The 13,335-nt window shown below is 34.4% G+C and overlaps 1 protein-coding gene across 5 annotated transcripts; it reads left to right on the top strand.

Annotated features, from left to right (window-relative positions):
• The first annotated feature begins 3,513 nt into the window (after positions 1-3,513).
• LOC130745771 (uncharacterized) lies at positions 3,514-11,044 on the top strand. Of its 5 annotated transcripts, none has more exons than XR_009021874.1 (10): positions 3,514-3,761; positions 3,888-3,950; positions 4,986-5,181; positions 5,613-5,756; positions 6,008-8,280; positions 8,370-8,682; positions 8,763-8,868; positions 8,950-9,678; positions 9,843-9,879; positions 10,642-11,044. XR_009021874.1 is itself a non-coding variant. In XM_057598162.1 (9 exons), exons 5-7 carry the CDS (start codon positions 8,447-8,449, stop codon positions 9,673-9,675), a joined length of 1,068 nt encoding a protein of 355 aa, XP_057454145.1. In that variant the 5' UTR covers positions 3,553-3,950; positions 5,103-5,181; positions 5,613-5,756; positions 8,161-8,280; positions 8,370-8,446; the 3' UTR covers positions 9,676-9,678; positions 9,843-9,879; positions 10,642-11,044. The 5 variants fall into 5 exon arrangements, 2 of the variants coding, with proteins under 2 accessions (XP_057454145.1, XP_057454141.1); XR_009021873.1 differs by having other exon boundaries at positions 3,516-3,761; positions 5,103-5,181; XR_009021872.1 differs by having other exon boundaries at positions 3,528-3,950; positions 5,103-5,181; positions 9,441-9,678.
• The last annotated feature ends 2,291 nt before the right edge of the window (positions 11,045-13,335 follow it).

Here is a 13,335-nt window from a genome sequence, read left to right as displayed (position 1 = left end):
ACAGTTGCAAAGGAAGCTAACGGAAAACAAAATGGACGGAAAAAAATGAAAGAAAAGAAACGTAAGAAAGGAAGGGGAAAGGGCTGAAGGAAAATGGGATTAGATGTACGGCTGTGATGGATTCTTTAGGAAATAATTTGTACTTTTACTAAAATGTCCATGATAAAAATTAGATGGTAGTGCATGAATTGTTGAAGGACAAAGTTGCCCTTCAGGCTGCAAAAACTCTGCTTTTATATATATTATAGATAGATTATAGATGAGCTGGTCCCCACTCCCCAAAATCATTGACTGTTGTACATCGCCCCGGTTGGTTCAAAGGGGACGAAATTGCCTGAGCACATTAGACCTGTGCTGTGCACTCTTGTCATCGTTGTTGCTGCTTGTTTCCTGCTGTTTTTTGTAGCAACCACTCTAGCAGCATATCATTTTTATGCATAAGACCATTTACAATGGTTCAACACCCTCAACACCAGTTTTTCTCTTCCCAACACTCTATATCATTTTCTCTTTCTAATTCAACACTCATTCAACTTTTACCCACTCAAATGATTTTTCATTCAACACCAACACCCTACCCACCACTTTTTATTTAATTTTATATTTTTGTTTTTATGATTTACATAAAATTAGAATTATCGATTAAATTAAATTAAAACAATAAACACTTAACAATTTAATTTTTTTTTTAAATATAGACAATAATTTATTTTATTTCCTTAACTTATTTTATTTTATTGTTGTGATTCATTTCAAAACAAAGGCTAATAGAAAGATAATAAAAATAGTGAAAAACTTGGTTTTTTTTTTCTGTGTCCAAATCAAACGAACCAAGTCTCTATTTATAGAGGAAAAAAATCATGAATTTTGATTAAAAAAAATTTCCAGATAATTTTTTTTATAATGAAATAATTGAGTTCAAAATATTAAAATGACAAAAATCCAGACAACAAACCAGAACGCGCCACGTGGCACCGGTTACCCCCTCTCAACATGTTGAGAACTCTCAACACCTTGTCCTCTCCATCTTATCTTCAACACAACTCTCAACACCACTACACCCTCTCAACTACCCTCAACTCCTCACTCAACACCACCATTGCACTTGGTCTAACAGATAAATCCACTATTAGTGTGTTTGGTTTAATATTAATTATTGTAAAACGCTAAAGTGGTTTCAGGTATCTCTCAAAGTTCAAATAGAGAAATTAGAATTTGCAAGATTGAGTTTAATGCATGTGATTTGAAGATACAGTATTTTCCAAAGTCGAGTCATTCCTTCACGGTCATGCCCCAAAAAGCCACAATGAAAAGTGGTATATCATGTAGCCAAAATTGTTTTTTGATGCTGTTTAATTTCTTTCTTTTTCCCAATTTTTTTCTGCATGAATCAGATTTTCAATCACTCCCTGTCCCTGGCATTCCATATATCCACTCATTGTGCATTGTGCACCTGCTCCCTCCATCCACGCGAACTGCATGTGACAGCTGTAGCCTTGGTCTTCTTCAAATGAAATGATATATAGCTATAAAATCACCATCTTAGTGCTCAATGAAATCACCATCAATCCTTTGCAATCTCTCCTCAACTCTCTCTCAACCTCAGATTCAACCTACCTCTGCCCAAATCCCCTTCCTCAAATCGCACGAAGCAGCATAGCATATTAATTGTAGTGCTTATGGCCTGGACATCTGAGAAAGATCGTCGAAAGCATGTTAGAGCCAATGACATTATTAAGGGTCATCTTCACACCATCGCTTTTGGCTATCTTTTTCACCTCTCTAGGCTAACTAGGAAGCACTTGTTTAAACTGGATCATCTCACCTACATTCCTAAGGGGGCGTTTGTTAGAGGTTTTAGAAAATGATACCCAGGAATCTTAATCCTAGGAATATTTTGATGGGAATGTTATTCCCGGGCATCTTCTTAAAAAAGTGTTTGGTTAATAAATTTCATTCCCGGGTATGTTCTTAATAATTTCTTAATTAAAATATTCAAAAATATAAAATTTGAAGTAAAAAGAAAAGTTAGTGGGAAATAACTTCCATTCTCATGGAAATGTAAGATACCCATCCTTGAACTTGGGAATGAAGTTTGGAGAAAAACAATGTAAATGGCATGCCTGGGATTCTTTAATACCCGGGAATAATTTTTCTGAAACCTGTACCAAACATGGGAATGTTACATTCCCAACCTTAATTACCCGGGAATGTTTAAATTTCCCTTCTACCAAACGCCCCCTAATGTTTCTTCCCCATCCCTTTATGATTATTTTCCCCAGAATTTGATTGTTCTTACAGATTTTATATACTTGCAGCTTGTTGCATTAATTTATCATAATTTTGTGTCAATTGTTCAATATTCACTTGTGGTTTTGTTATCCCTTGACTTTACCACTTTAAATTAACCAGTATTTTTTTTACAAAAGGAAAGGTAAACCTAATTTAGCAAGCCATACTTAATTTTGATTAAATATCGGCACACACACACACATATATATATATATATGATTTATTACAATACTCTCACTACATTTTTAGAAGGAGTATTATAGCACTCTACACCTTTTTATTTTAGACAAACATATCTTCACTTATTCTTTTTAAAATAGTAAAGTTACGGTGGGGTTTTGGTAATTTTACTCAAACTTTATTTAAATTTAAAACTCATATTTCTCTCTCTTCACATTTATGATATTCTTTCTTTCTCTCTCCATGGGTGACCAGTCTTCTTCTCACTTTACTTTACCATTCTTCATCATCTGTATCTCAAACATCCGCTCTCCTCTCCTTTATCTCTCGTTCCTTTGAATCGTTTCATTGATTACCAAACCTTATGTTTTTTTAAGATAAGTAAAAGATTTACATTCAAAATTAGCACAAGGGATGCTAGACCCGAATAAAAAAGAAAAGGAAAAAAAAGAAACAGAAACAAAAGAGAACCAAACCTTATGTAACATTTTTTTTGTCAAATATGTAATATCTTTTACATTATTTATAGTTCATATTCATATATAATTCACAGGGCTATGACCTTCCAATTATATTGGTACGCAATTTGCCTGAATAAATTTTTTTTTTTCTAAAAATCATAGGTGAGTTTAATAAGAACTAGGACATGATTTAATTACAAAATATTTTAATTTTTTACGCCTTGTGCAGTTGTGCCTTACCCTAAGTGCATCAACTTCATATCAGTTTATATGCAACTTTGATTCAATTCACTTTCACTTAATTTTGTGTCTATAATATCTTTTTTTCCCATTTAATTTCTCTCTTTTTCTTCTTATCTCTCTCCACTCTCCACATCGTTTTTACTCTAAATGAGTTGTAAAGAAAACACTCTTACATGTTGTTTATACCAAACACTTCTAATTAAAATATGAAAATCAGGATAACTATCATATAATTTTTTTTAATAAAATGATATTCTAGTTATTATCACTACAAGAAAAAACACTTTTAGCGACACTTTTTTTTGAGGCAATAACACTATTGCCGCTACTTTAATAAAAAAATAAAAAAATTTGTGCTTAACAATGAGTAGTCGGTAATAATCTCATGTTTAACGGTAATTGGGGACTAAAGCCACCAATGAAAGACCCACTCTCACGAGCAGAATGAATAGCTCACATTTCCACTCGAAGCCACCACTGTCCCCTCTCACCGAAGCCACCACCGTCCCCTCTCTCACCGAAGCCACCACCGTCCCCTGAAACCTGTTCGTGTGAAGGCGAGAACGACAAGGAGATCGCACGAAGGTTCTCTCCCTTTCTCGATCTGGAATCTCCACTCGAAGCTTTGATTCTCTCCACAACATTGTTAGGCTGTGATTTTTCTTCTCATTCTGAGCTAGGGTTTTGAGTTTTGAACTGAATCTGAAACAGTGTGAAGTGAAGCTGTGGGATTATATGTTCAAGCTATGTTGATCAACGATTTGGGGATTATCGGTGAGAAATTTAACATGTTTTTTGATCCATTGCTTTTACTTGATTATCTGTGAGAAATTTAACATGTGTAGAAGCTTAATGCGTTTTGATTCTCATGAATTTGTTCATAGCAAATGCTCTTCTACTGATTTGTCTGATTTGAATTCTAGTTATTCGTTCATAATGGGTCATCAGAAGTATGCATCTCTTTTAGCCTCTGCAAGCTTGGGTGGTAATTCCTCTTTTATAAATTTGGGCTAAGGGTTCCTTTTAGTGATTTCAAGACTAACATTTTAGCCTTTGTCTGCATTTTAGCCTTTTTACTAGCCTTTGTCTGGCGCGGTTTGCATTATTTTTGTTAAGCTAGCTAGGGTAATATAGGTTGGTGTGAACTGTACTGAGATCAACAGTTCAGATACCGTTAAGTAACCTTTTTGCTGCATAGAGCTTTTTGGTAATGAAAGCTGAGTACTAAAAGTCATTTGAAGCCAACTGCTGAGTGTGCCATCATAGATATTAGCATATTTCAATTCATTCTGTTTGGTTGGCAAGCATATGAAAACTACATATTGAATTGCACAACCCCACTAGAAATACCAAATGGAAAGCAAAGTTTTCAAGGCCATGTTAACTTGCATGATGTCAAATTTATGGCCAACCCAACTAAAAAAATTTAAGTCAATTCAAAAGGTATGTAAAGCATTATCAATGTTATCTGCTTCCATAATGCAACTTGGCCTAAAATTTAAGCCATTCCAAAAAGAAAGACAGTGGCACTATTGAATGCAAAAGTGTAGTAAGTAAATATTGCTGAATATTAAAATAGTGAACTGCACTTTTGGTACAGTCTTTGAGTTCTAAAAATCGTTTGTAAGAGTGGTATACTGAACTTTACATACTAACTTTGACAGATATTAAGACTAACGAGTTTCATGAAAGAAATGGAGGTTGCTGGCAAGATAAAAATGCTAATTTAATCGCTTTCCGACCACTAATTGTTCTCCTAATTATAACTGCTTTGTGGTTGGCTGCAAGTTAAACCTTTAACTTTGGCAGGATACTTTCAGGGAGGAAATTTGTGGTTGGCTGCAAGTTTGTGAGGGCCCTGTCATGCTACATCATATATTTTCTAGTCACTCTTCTAAGTTCTAACTACATACTCTTGTTATGTAGGTCCTTAATGATAAAGGCTATGATGAGGCCACTGCATACTTGTGGTCTTGTAGGGTGATTCTCTTTGTATTGGTTGCAGGTTAGTTGTCTAATCTTTGTAAATGGAATTGTCTTGCAGATAATGATTAATGTGAGTACTGACCTTATAGTGTAAGCTACTGCTTAATCATGGTTGCAACTCTGATAAATTATGTATGATGTATGTTCAACCTCAGTTCTTACTTCTTACTAGGCATGGTTCTTTTAAATGCATTTTTTTAAACCAATCGCCAAATGATATTGTCCATGCTTGGATCTTTGTGAACGGGGCAAAAAAGGAGTGGGGTGTGATGGTTTCATATAACAACTTGCCATGCTTAGAAATGGCACTGTAAACAGGATAGGAATAGTAGGAAGCTTATAATCAATTTTCCTAAGTTGTTGCTGCTTTATTCCATTTATTCAATTTCAATGCTATCATTTTAGGTGCATTTTTATGTTCATTACTGCCTGACAGAATATGATCTGCAGGTGATTCGCTAGATAGAACACCATCAGGAACAGTCCATTAGAGCTTAATCTTAATACACCACAACCAAGTCTATTGCTTCCTATTCTTTCCCACAGCCAGATAAAAGTAGTAATTTGGAATCTTCTGGACTTTTAGAAGAGAAGGTTAGTTCTATACCCCTAAGCATGATGTTTGATTAATGATGAATGTGAACTTGAATGATGGGCTATGCAATAGTCAAGCTAATCTAAAACTTATTGATACTTGGTTTGTTTGTTCATGACCCAATATAGTTAAATATGTATGTATAACTTGAATGCTCTCTTGCTTGACTCAAGTTTAATTTAGTATTTTACATGTAATTTCTCTTGTAATATAAACTTTAGAACATGAATGCTCCCTTGCTTCTTGACAGACATATCATGGACAATCCTAGAAGTAGAATGTGGATGGGCTATGATAGAGTTAGTAAAGAATATTTAGATGGAGTGGAATCATTTTTAGACCATGCATTTCGGGAGAGCAATGGAGAAACAATTCCATGCCCTTGTAAGAAATGTGTGCTACACTATGTAGTTAATCGAGCAATGGCTTATGAACACCTAGTGGTTAATGGTATTATACCATCATATGACACTTGGTTTTGTCATGGGGAGTCAATTAATGTGCTAAATCGCAAAGAGGAAACTAATTGTAGAGAAGAAGCTTTTAGAGGTGATGATATGGTAGGGTTGATACATGATGCTTTTGAAGGCTTTAATCAATCCATGGGTAATAACATTAGTGATGGAGGTGATATTGAGTCAAACTTGGATGAAAATCTTACTCATACATCAAGAAATCAATCTCATCCAGAGGTGGAGAAGTTTGAACAGTTAATGAAAGATGCAAATGAAGAACTGTACAGTGGTTGCAAGAAATTCAGCAAACTTTCTTTTGTTTTACATCTTTACCATATAAAAAGATTGTTCAAATGGACAAATGAGTCTTTTGATGCTTTGCTTGGGCTATTGAAAGATGCATTGCCTGAGGGAGAAAAGTTACCTTCTTCTCATTATGAGACCAAAAAAATAGTTGGGAGGTTGGGCTTAAAGTATGAAAAAATCCATGCTTGTCCAAATGATTGCATGCTTTTCAGGAATGAATTGGCGGATAAGAATGTTAATAAATGCATAAAATGTGGGGCTTCTAGATGGAAAAATGATGAGAAAAAAGTTCCTGCCAAGGTCCTAAGATATTTCCCTCTAAAGTCAAGGTTGCAGAGATTGTTTATGTCTTCAGAAACTTCTAGACTGATGAGATGGCATGATAAGGGGCGCAATAAAGATGGGGATTTACGGCATCCTGCAGATTCTGAAGCCTGGAAAAAATTTGATGACCAACATCAGGAATTTGCTAAGGATTCTCGTAATGTCCGCTTGGGATTAGCTAGTGATGGCTTTAATCCATATAGTTCAATGAAAGTTTTTCATAGTACATGGCCAGTTATTTTAGTTCCGTATAATCTTCCACCATGGTTGTGCATGAAGCAAGACAATTTCATTCTGTCATTACTCATTCCGGGACCAGAGGGACCTGGAAATAACATTGATGTATTTTTGGAGCCTTTGATAGAAGAGTTGAAAGAATTGTGGGATGTGGGGATGGAAACTTATGATGCCTTCACTAAGGAAACCTTCCAAATGCGAGCAGCTCTTTTATGGACTATAAATGATTTTCCAGCATATAGTAATTTATCTGGATGGTCCACACATGGTCGATTTGCATGTCCTTCTTGCAACATAAACACTCAATCTAGATGGCTCAAACATGGTCAAAAGTTTTGCTATATGGGACATCGGCGTTTCCTAAAGCCAAGTCATAAGTTTCGAACTGATGCAAAGTCATTTGATGGGACAAAAGAATCAAGAGTTGCACCTTCTCCAACATCAGGGTCATTGGTCTTACATCAAGTTAGAAACATAAAGTTCACACTTACTAAGCTGCGTCGTCCCAAAGTGACTGGGTGATAAAAGGCACATGGAAAAAGAGGAGTATTTTTTTCAATTTGCCTTATTGGAAGTATAACTTGGTGCGCCATAACATCGATGTGATGCACACAGAAAAAAATGTGTGTGATAATGTTATTTCTACATTGTTGGGTCTTGGTAGAAAGTCAAAGGACAACTTGGAGGCACGAAAAGACTTGAAAGATATGAACATAAGGTCAAGCTTATGGCCTAAAAAACGTACTAATGGGAAGACATATCTACCTCCTACTTTATTTACAATGTCCTCAATGGAAAAAAAGTTGGTATATGAAGTATTAGAAAATGCCAAGTTTCCCCATGGTTATGCTTCTAATATTTCACGTTGCATTCGTAAAGGCAAAATGTCAGGGTTAAAAACTCATGATTTCCATGTTATAATGCAAGAACTGCTGCCTATTGCTTTGCGAGGAACATTAGATAAAAAGGCCAGTTCTGTTTTACTTGAACTATGCATGTTCTTTCGAATGCTTTGTAGCAAAGTGCTTAAAATGAAAGAGTTAGAGTTACTTGAAGAAAAAATTGCAATAACATTATGCAGTTTGGAGAAAGTCTTCCTCCCATCATTTTTTACAGTCATGGTACATTTGGTTTTCCACCTAGCAACTGAGGCTAAAACTGCAGGGCCGGTACATTATCGTTGGATGTACCCTATTGAGAGGTATGAAGAATCACATTAGTCTTTTTGAATATCATAAGTTGTATTTAATTAATGAAATAGTATATTAGTAACCTTAATTTATGTCGCAGGTACTTAGGTACTTTAAAATCATGGATTGGTAATCGTGCATGCCCAGAAGGTTCAATTGCAGAAGGATATCTTGCAAATGAGTGTGACATTTTGCTCTCGTTATATGGAAGGTGGACATTCAAGGTCTTATTGGTCAAGAAAAAATGAGAGTGAGATTGATTATTCCTTTGATAAAGAAGGAAGTCTTTTCCCTAATGTAGGGAATCCATATGGAAAAGTAGAAGCATTTTTAATGGATGATAAAACATGGGTGCAAGCACATCGATATGTGCTTTTCAACTGTGAATCTAATGTGGTTGAAAATTATAAAAGGTAAATGGTCAATCTTTATTTTACTGACTATATATAACTCAATTAAAATCATTATTAATTCATATTATTTACATGTGCAGGGAACACATTAATGACATCAAGAGATCATATCGTAAGCGTCGCCTTACACAACATCAACTTGATCGCTTGCATTTTGATTCATTTCATGAATGGTTCAAAGATCAAGTAAGTACTAGGAAGTATCTAATGTTAAACATATATAGTGCTTAGATTGTCTTTGATAATTGTTTAATCCTTAATGTTTAGGTTAATGATTTAGAGTCTACATTTGATATCTCAAAAGACCTAAAAGCCCTTGCACAAGGACCAAGCTACATAGCAAGAAGATTCAAAGCATTTGATGTAAATAATGGGTATCGATTTAGAACAAAAAAATATGAAGAGTTCAGGAAGACGCAAAATAGTGGCGTCATGGTTGTTTCTAAGACAGAAAGTTATGCAAGTACAAGTGATAATGCTCCAAAGTCAGCAAATGTAGTCTATTATGGAAGATTGAGTGATATAATAGAGTTAGATTACTTTGAAGAATTTAAGGTTGTCTTATTTAAATGTGATTGGGTTGATGTAACCCGAGGTAGAGGTCTTAAAGTAGATGAATGGGGTTTTACACTTGTGAACTTCTCTCACCTAATACATTCTGGAGATCGTGAAAGTCATGAACCTTTTGTATTTGCAAACCAAGCCCAACAAGTGATATTTGTGCAAGATCCTCATGATCATCATTGGTTTGTACCTAGGCTAATGAAACCTCGAGATACTTTTGATATGGGAGAAGTACACAAGATGCAATTTTCGGCATCATTGCAAAATGATACTATGATGGTAGAAAATATTTGTCAATCAGAAGATGACCACATTGATTGGGTAAGAAATGATGTGGATGGTGTAGAAATTGAAAACTCTTCTTCTAGTGGAGATGAAGCTGACAATGATGAAGGAAATGAAAATGAATATGGTAGTGATTCCGAATAACAGGTAATACTTAAAAAAAAGTGTACCTTTTCATTGCTTTATTCATTTTAACTAGTATGCTAGTACTATAAGCATTTTCTGAAGGTGTTCATAGTCGCTGGTGATTTGTGGCCTCATGATAAGTGTGACTACTGACTACATTTATTTCCTCTGGAATTGTTTTTCAGGACTTGTCTAATCCTTTCCTTGCCAAGGCAATCCAAGGTCTGTAATTAGACTTTGCATGTTCATATGATTTTAAATTAGTCAAGCTGATAGTACTCAACTGTTCTGTAAGCAGCAATTCATTTTTATTAGCAATATCACTTGTAGCAAGCCTGATGTTATTTTTCTGTTACAAATTATACTGTTTCAAAGGGATATAAAATTGATTCATGGGGTTTTGGTAAGACAGAAGACATAGCTATTTGCCAGGTTTATTTTTGATTCAGTGGAACTTATTCATGCATTGGTAATGAGTCGAGGTAACTCATGGCTATAATGCAATCTCTGAGCTGATCCATGTCCAAGTATTGAGGGGCATGTTGGTCTGGCAAGTTGACAAGTTCTATTTGCTGCCATATGCACAGGGGCCTCATGAACACACTGTTTAGTTACTGATGTGAAGGTAGCGAGTTTCGTTTTTCTATTAAGTAGAGATTTGACATTAGTGGGGTGGGGATAGTGGCCTTCCCCGTTTGATATTTTAGGAAATTTCTGAAACAAATTTGTTGTGTTGGGTCTGATGTATAAAAATGACTGCTGCAATTTACTGGTATGATCCACCAGAACCTTTTCTAAAAAAACAAGGTTATTTATTTGATATGGGGAAGACTCTAATTCTCTTTAAATAAGAGTTGTCCGTACATAAACCCCCGCTGCTATTCCTGATATTTAAGGGTGTTTTGATTGAGTGTTAAATTTCTGATTTGGTTGTGTCGTTACGCTGACTGATAACTCATTATTTCTGGTTCTTGGCTTGTGCAGGTGCTGATTTTTGTGATGTGTGTTGATTTGCTTTTAGGCTTGTTTGATGTTGCTGGAGTGGAATCTCACAAGATGAGGACGGGTCATGATCCTGATTTCTATGATGTGTGCTGCTTTGTTTTGCTTAATTTTTGCCTCTGAACTTATTGTTTCCCTTTGTATCCTCCTTGTTTTTCTTGTATGTTTCCTTTTTTTACCTATCTCTGAGTAGGTTGTTCTCAGACTAGTCTTTTTAAATACATTCTTCTCTTTTCGGGGAAAAAAAACTCATGAGCTGTATCACTTAGATGTACTTGATATTTTAGTAGGGATTTAAGACCTACAATGGTTTATTTGTAAAAAAATTCAATTAAAATTTTATTTCCATAATAATAGAAAATGCCAATGAAATGAGATCTTGATATATTGTATGTTGTCTATCTATAAGAAATCAAGCTTGTGATAACTATAAGAACCTTAGAAAACTGTGTGAAATTTGTCAAATGGGACAAATATCCAACATACCTTTAGCGGCAATAACTACAGCCAGTGAAGTGGGTTGAATGAGACAATAAAATTATGTCATAGTGGCAATAACTAAAGCCGGCAATTATTGCTGCTAAAAACTGATAATATTTCCCGGCAATTCTTATGGTCTTTACCGGCGCCCGTAACAAAGGCTGGTAAAGCTTTTACCGACCCCCGATATAGCAGCTCAAGTGTGACAGCCGGTAATACCTTTAGCGGTCATTTTTATTGCCGCTAAAGATAATATTTATTGCCGGTAAAAACGCTTTTTCCTGTAGTGTATTAAATTCACGATGGTCGACATTTACTATTGTAGAAACTTGATTGTGTAGTAGTATAATAGGAAGGCCAAAGACCGTGTATGTAAATAATGTAGAGGAAGTCATACCAGCAACTTGCTCCACATTATTCACATTACACGATCTATGACCTTCCAATTAAACTGGTATGCAATTTGCAAGGATAAATATCAACCATACCCGATTTCAATAATAACTAGACTATGATTTAATTACAATAGATTTTATTTTTTTATCTAATAGTTATTTTAATTTTCATATTTTAATTAGCTTAGTAGTTATTCTTATAAGAAGTTGTCTGAATAGAGTAATATGAGAATGATGAATGGTTTCTTCTTTTGATTGTTCCTCTTTGGAAGGACTTCATCTTCTTATGTTCTAACAATTAGGTGGCATCGGGGATGAGCACCTACAAATGTACTTTGATGCTCAAGTCAATAAATTGAAGAAGAAATAATTATTAGAGTTAGTAGAAAGTGCAAACCATATTGTTTTAGGGCCGTTTTGTTTTTTGGGTCAATAAGGCTGTTAAACAATACTTTAGATTATTTCAATTTTTTGTCAACATGACACTACAAACAATAAAAAGAGCAAAGTTCAACAACGAAAGACCAAGTCTATTTCAACAAATTAAAAAAAAGACCAAGTCTAATGGTCATGGCAACAACGTTTATAATTGTACTGGCCCAATCAATCTCGGCCCTTTGCAATCTTTAATATTATAAATGACCAAAAAACAAAAACAAAAAATGGAGAGGTTTGCTTGCCACTCACACTTGATTTTATGAAAGAATGAGTTAAAATTTAACACGTTTTTACTAGAATTAAAAACTCCTAACTCCCTTTTACTGCCAAATTATAAGGTTTACTAGTACTTTTACCCGTGCGATGCACGGGGATATTCATAATTTTTTGTGTCATATTTTTAAATATATTTTATGGATTAAAAGAAAAAGTTATATATAAGAAATTATAAATTTTTAAGTTTTTTGTATTGAATGTTTGCTTTTAGTTTTTTGAGTTGCTATTTTTTGTTTATTGTCATTGTTTTCCTAAATGCTTGATTGATAGTTATTTTTTATGTATTAAATAGTTTATTGTAGAGAGTTGAAGTAACATGTATGTGCTAGACACTAAATTAATTTTTCTTTTTTTCAATTGGAATAATTGAGAATAAAACTAAGAACGGATCAGTCCACATTTCATGTAAAAAGACTACATTTGTAGTACTATGAGAATTGTTGTAATTACTATCACAAATGAGGATTTTTTTATCCTTTACGATGCGTGACTCTAGAGAATGCTACATATAGTTGACAATGTGAAAACACTGATTTTGCAAATATAACCACACATTATAATGATTGTCCTTGTCTTATATTTATTGTCATGGCAAAATAGAGTGCTATAGGAAATTGTCTCCTTTGAAATTTGAAAGGAATTCTCCTATCTGATGGAGTTGATGTTAATTTTGTCATCGGCACTCTTTGTCCGACATTTGTTCCAAATATAACCTTTACTTCCAAAATATATGTCCTCATTCGAGTAATAATCAGATGTGTACCATTACACAATCCAGTTGATTGGTCGAGGTTTCTTAGAAGCATTATTGGAGCTCCAATTTTGAGCCTTAATTGATGATTAGGTAATCCTGAAGAGTTTATTGTGTTAAAAATTCTACTGTATGGATATCATCTGGCTGTCAAATTTGATGTCTAATGAACATATGTCATCTGCAATGCAATAAATTTTATCTTCTCCGAGAAACAATGACATCATTTATTCATTCAATTATCAACAATCTCATCAGTATGAGCAAAAATAGCACGTTATTGTAAAAATTGTGGATCTTTTTAATTTTGAAGGAAAGATGGATAAGTAGACTGGA

The sequence above is a fragment of the Lotus japonicus genome, chromosome 1 (genome assembly GCF_012489685.1).
Source record: "Lotus japonicus ecotype B-129 chromosome 1, LjGifu_v1.2".
Lineage (NCBI taxonomy): Eukaryota > Viridiplantae > Streptophyta > Magnoliopsida > Fabales > Fabaceae > Lotus > Lotus japonicus.
The sequence above is the reverse complement of the archived record's forward strand: the minus strand, read 5'-3'. Positions and strand labels throughout refer to the sequence as shown.

What these genes read in the sequence shown, in the direction of transcription:
- LOC130745771 (XM_057598162.1), top strand. Translation starts at nt 8,447, where the DNA reads ATGAGTGTGACATTTTGCTCTCGTTATATGGAAGGTGGACATTCAAGG. An exon ending in GTGGTTGAAAATTATAAAAG is followed by an intron (nt 8,683 to 8,762) that starts GTAAATGGTCAA and finishes TTACATGTGCAG; the next exon opens with GGAACACATTAATGACATCA. An exon ending in ATGAATGGTTCAAAGATCAA is followed by an intron (nt 8,869 to 8,949) that starts GTAAGTACTAGG and finishes CTTAATGTTTAG; the next exon opens with GTTAATGATTTAGAGTCTAC.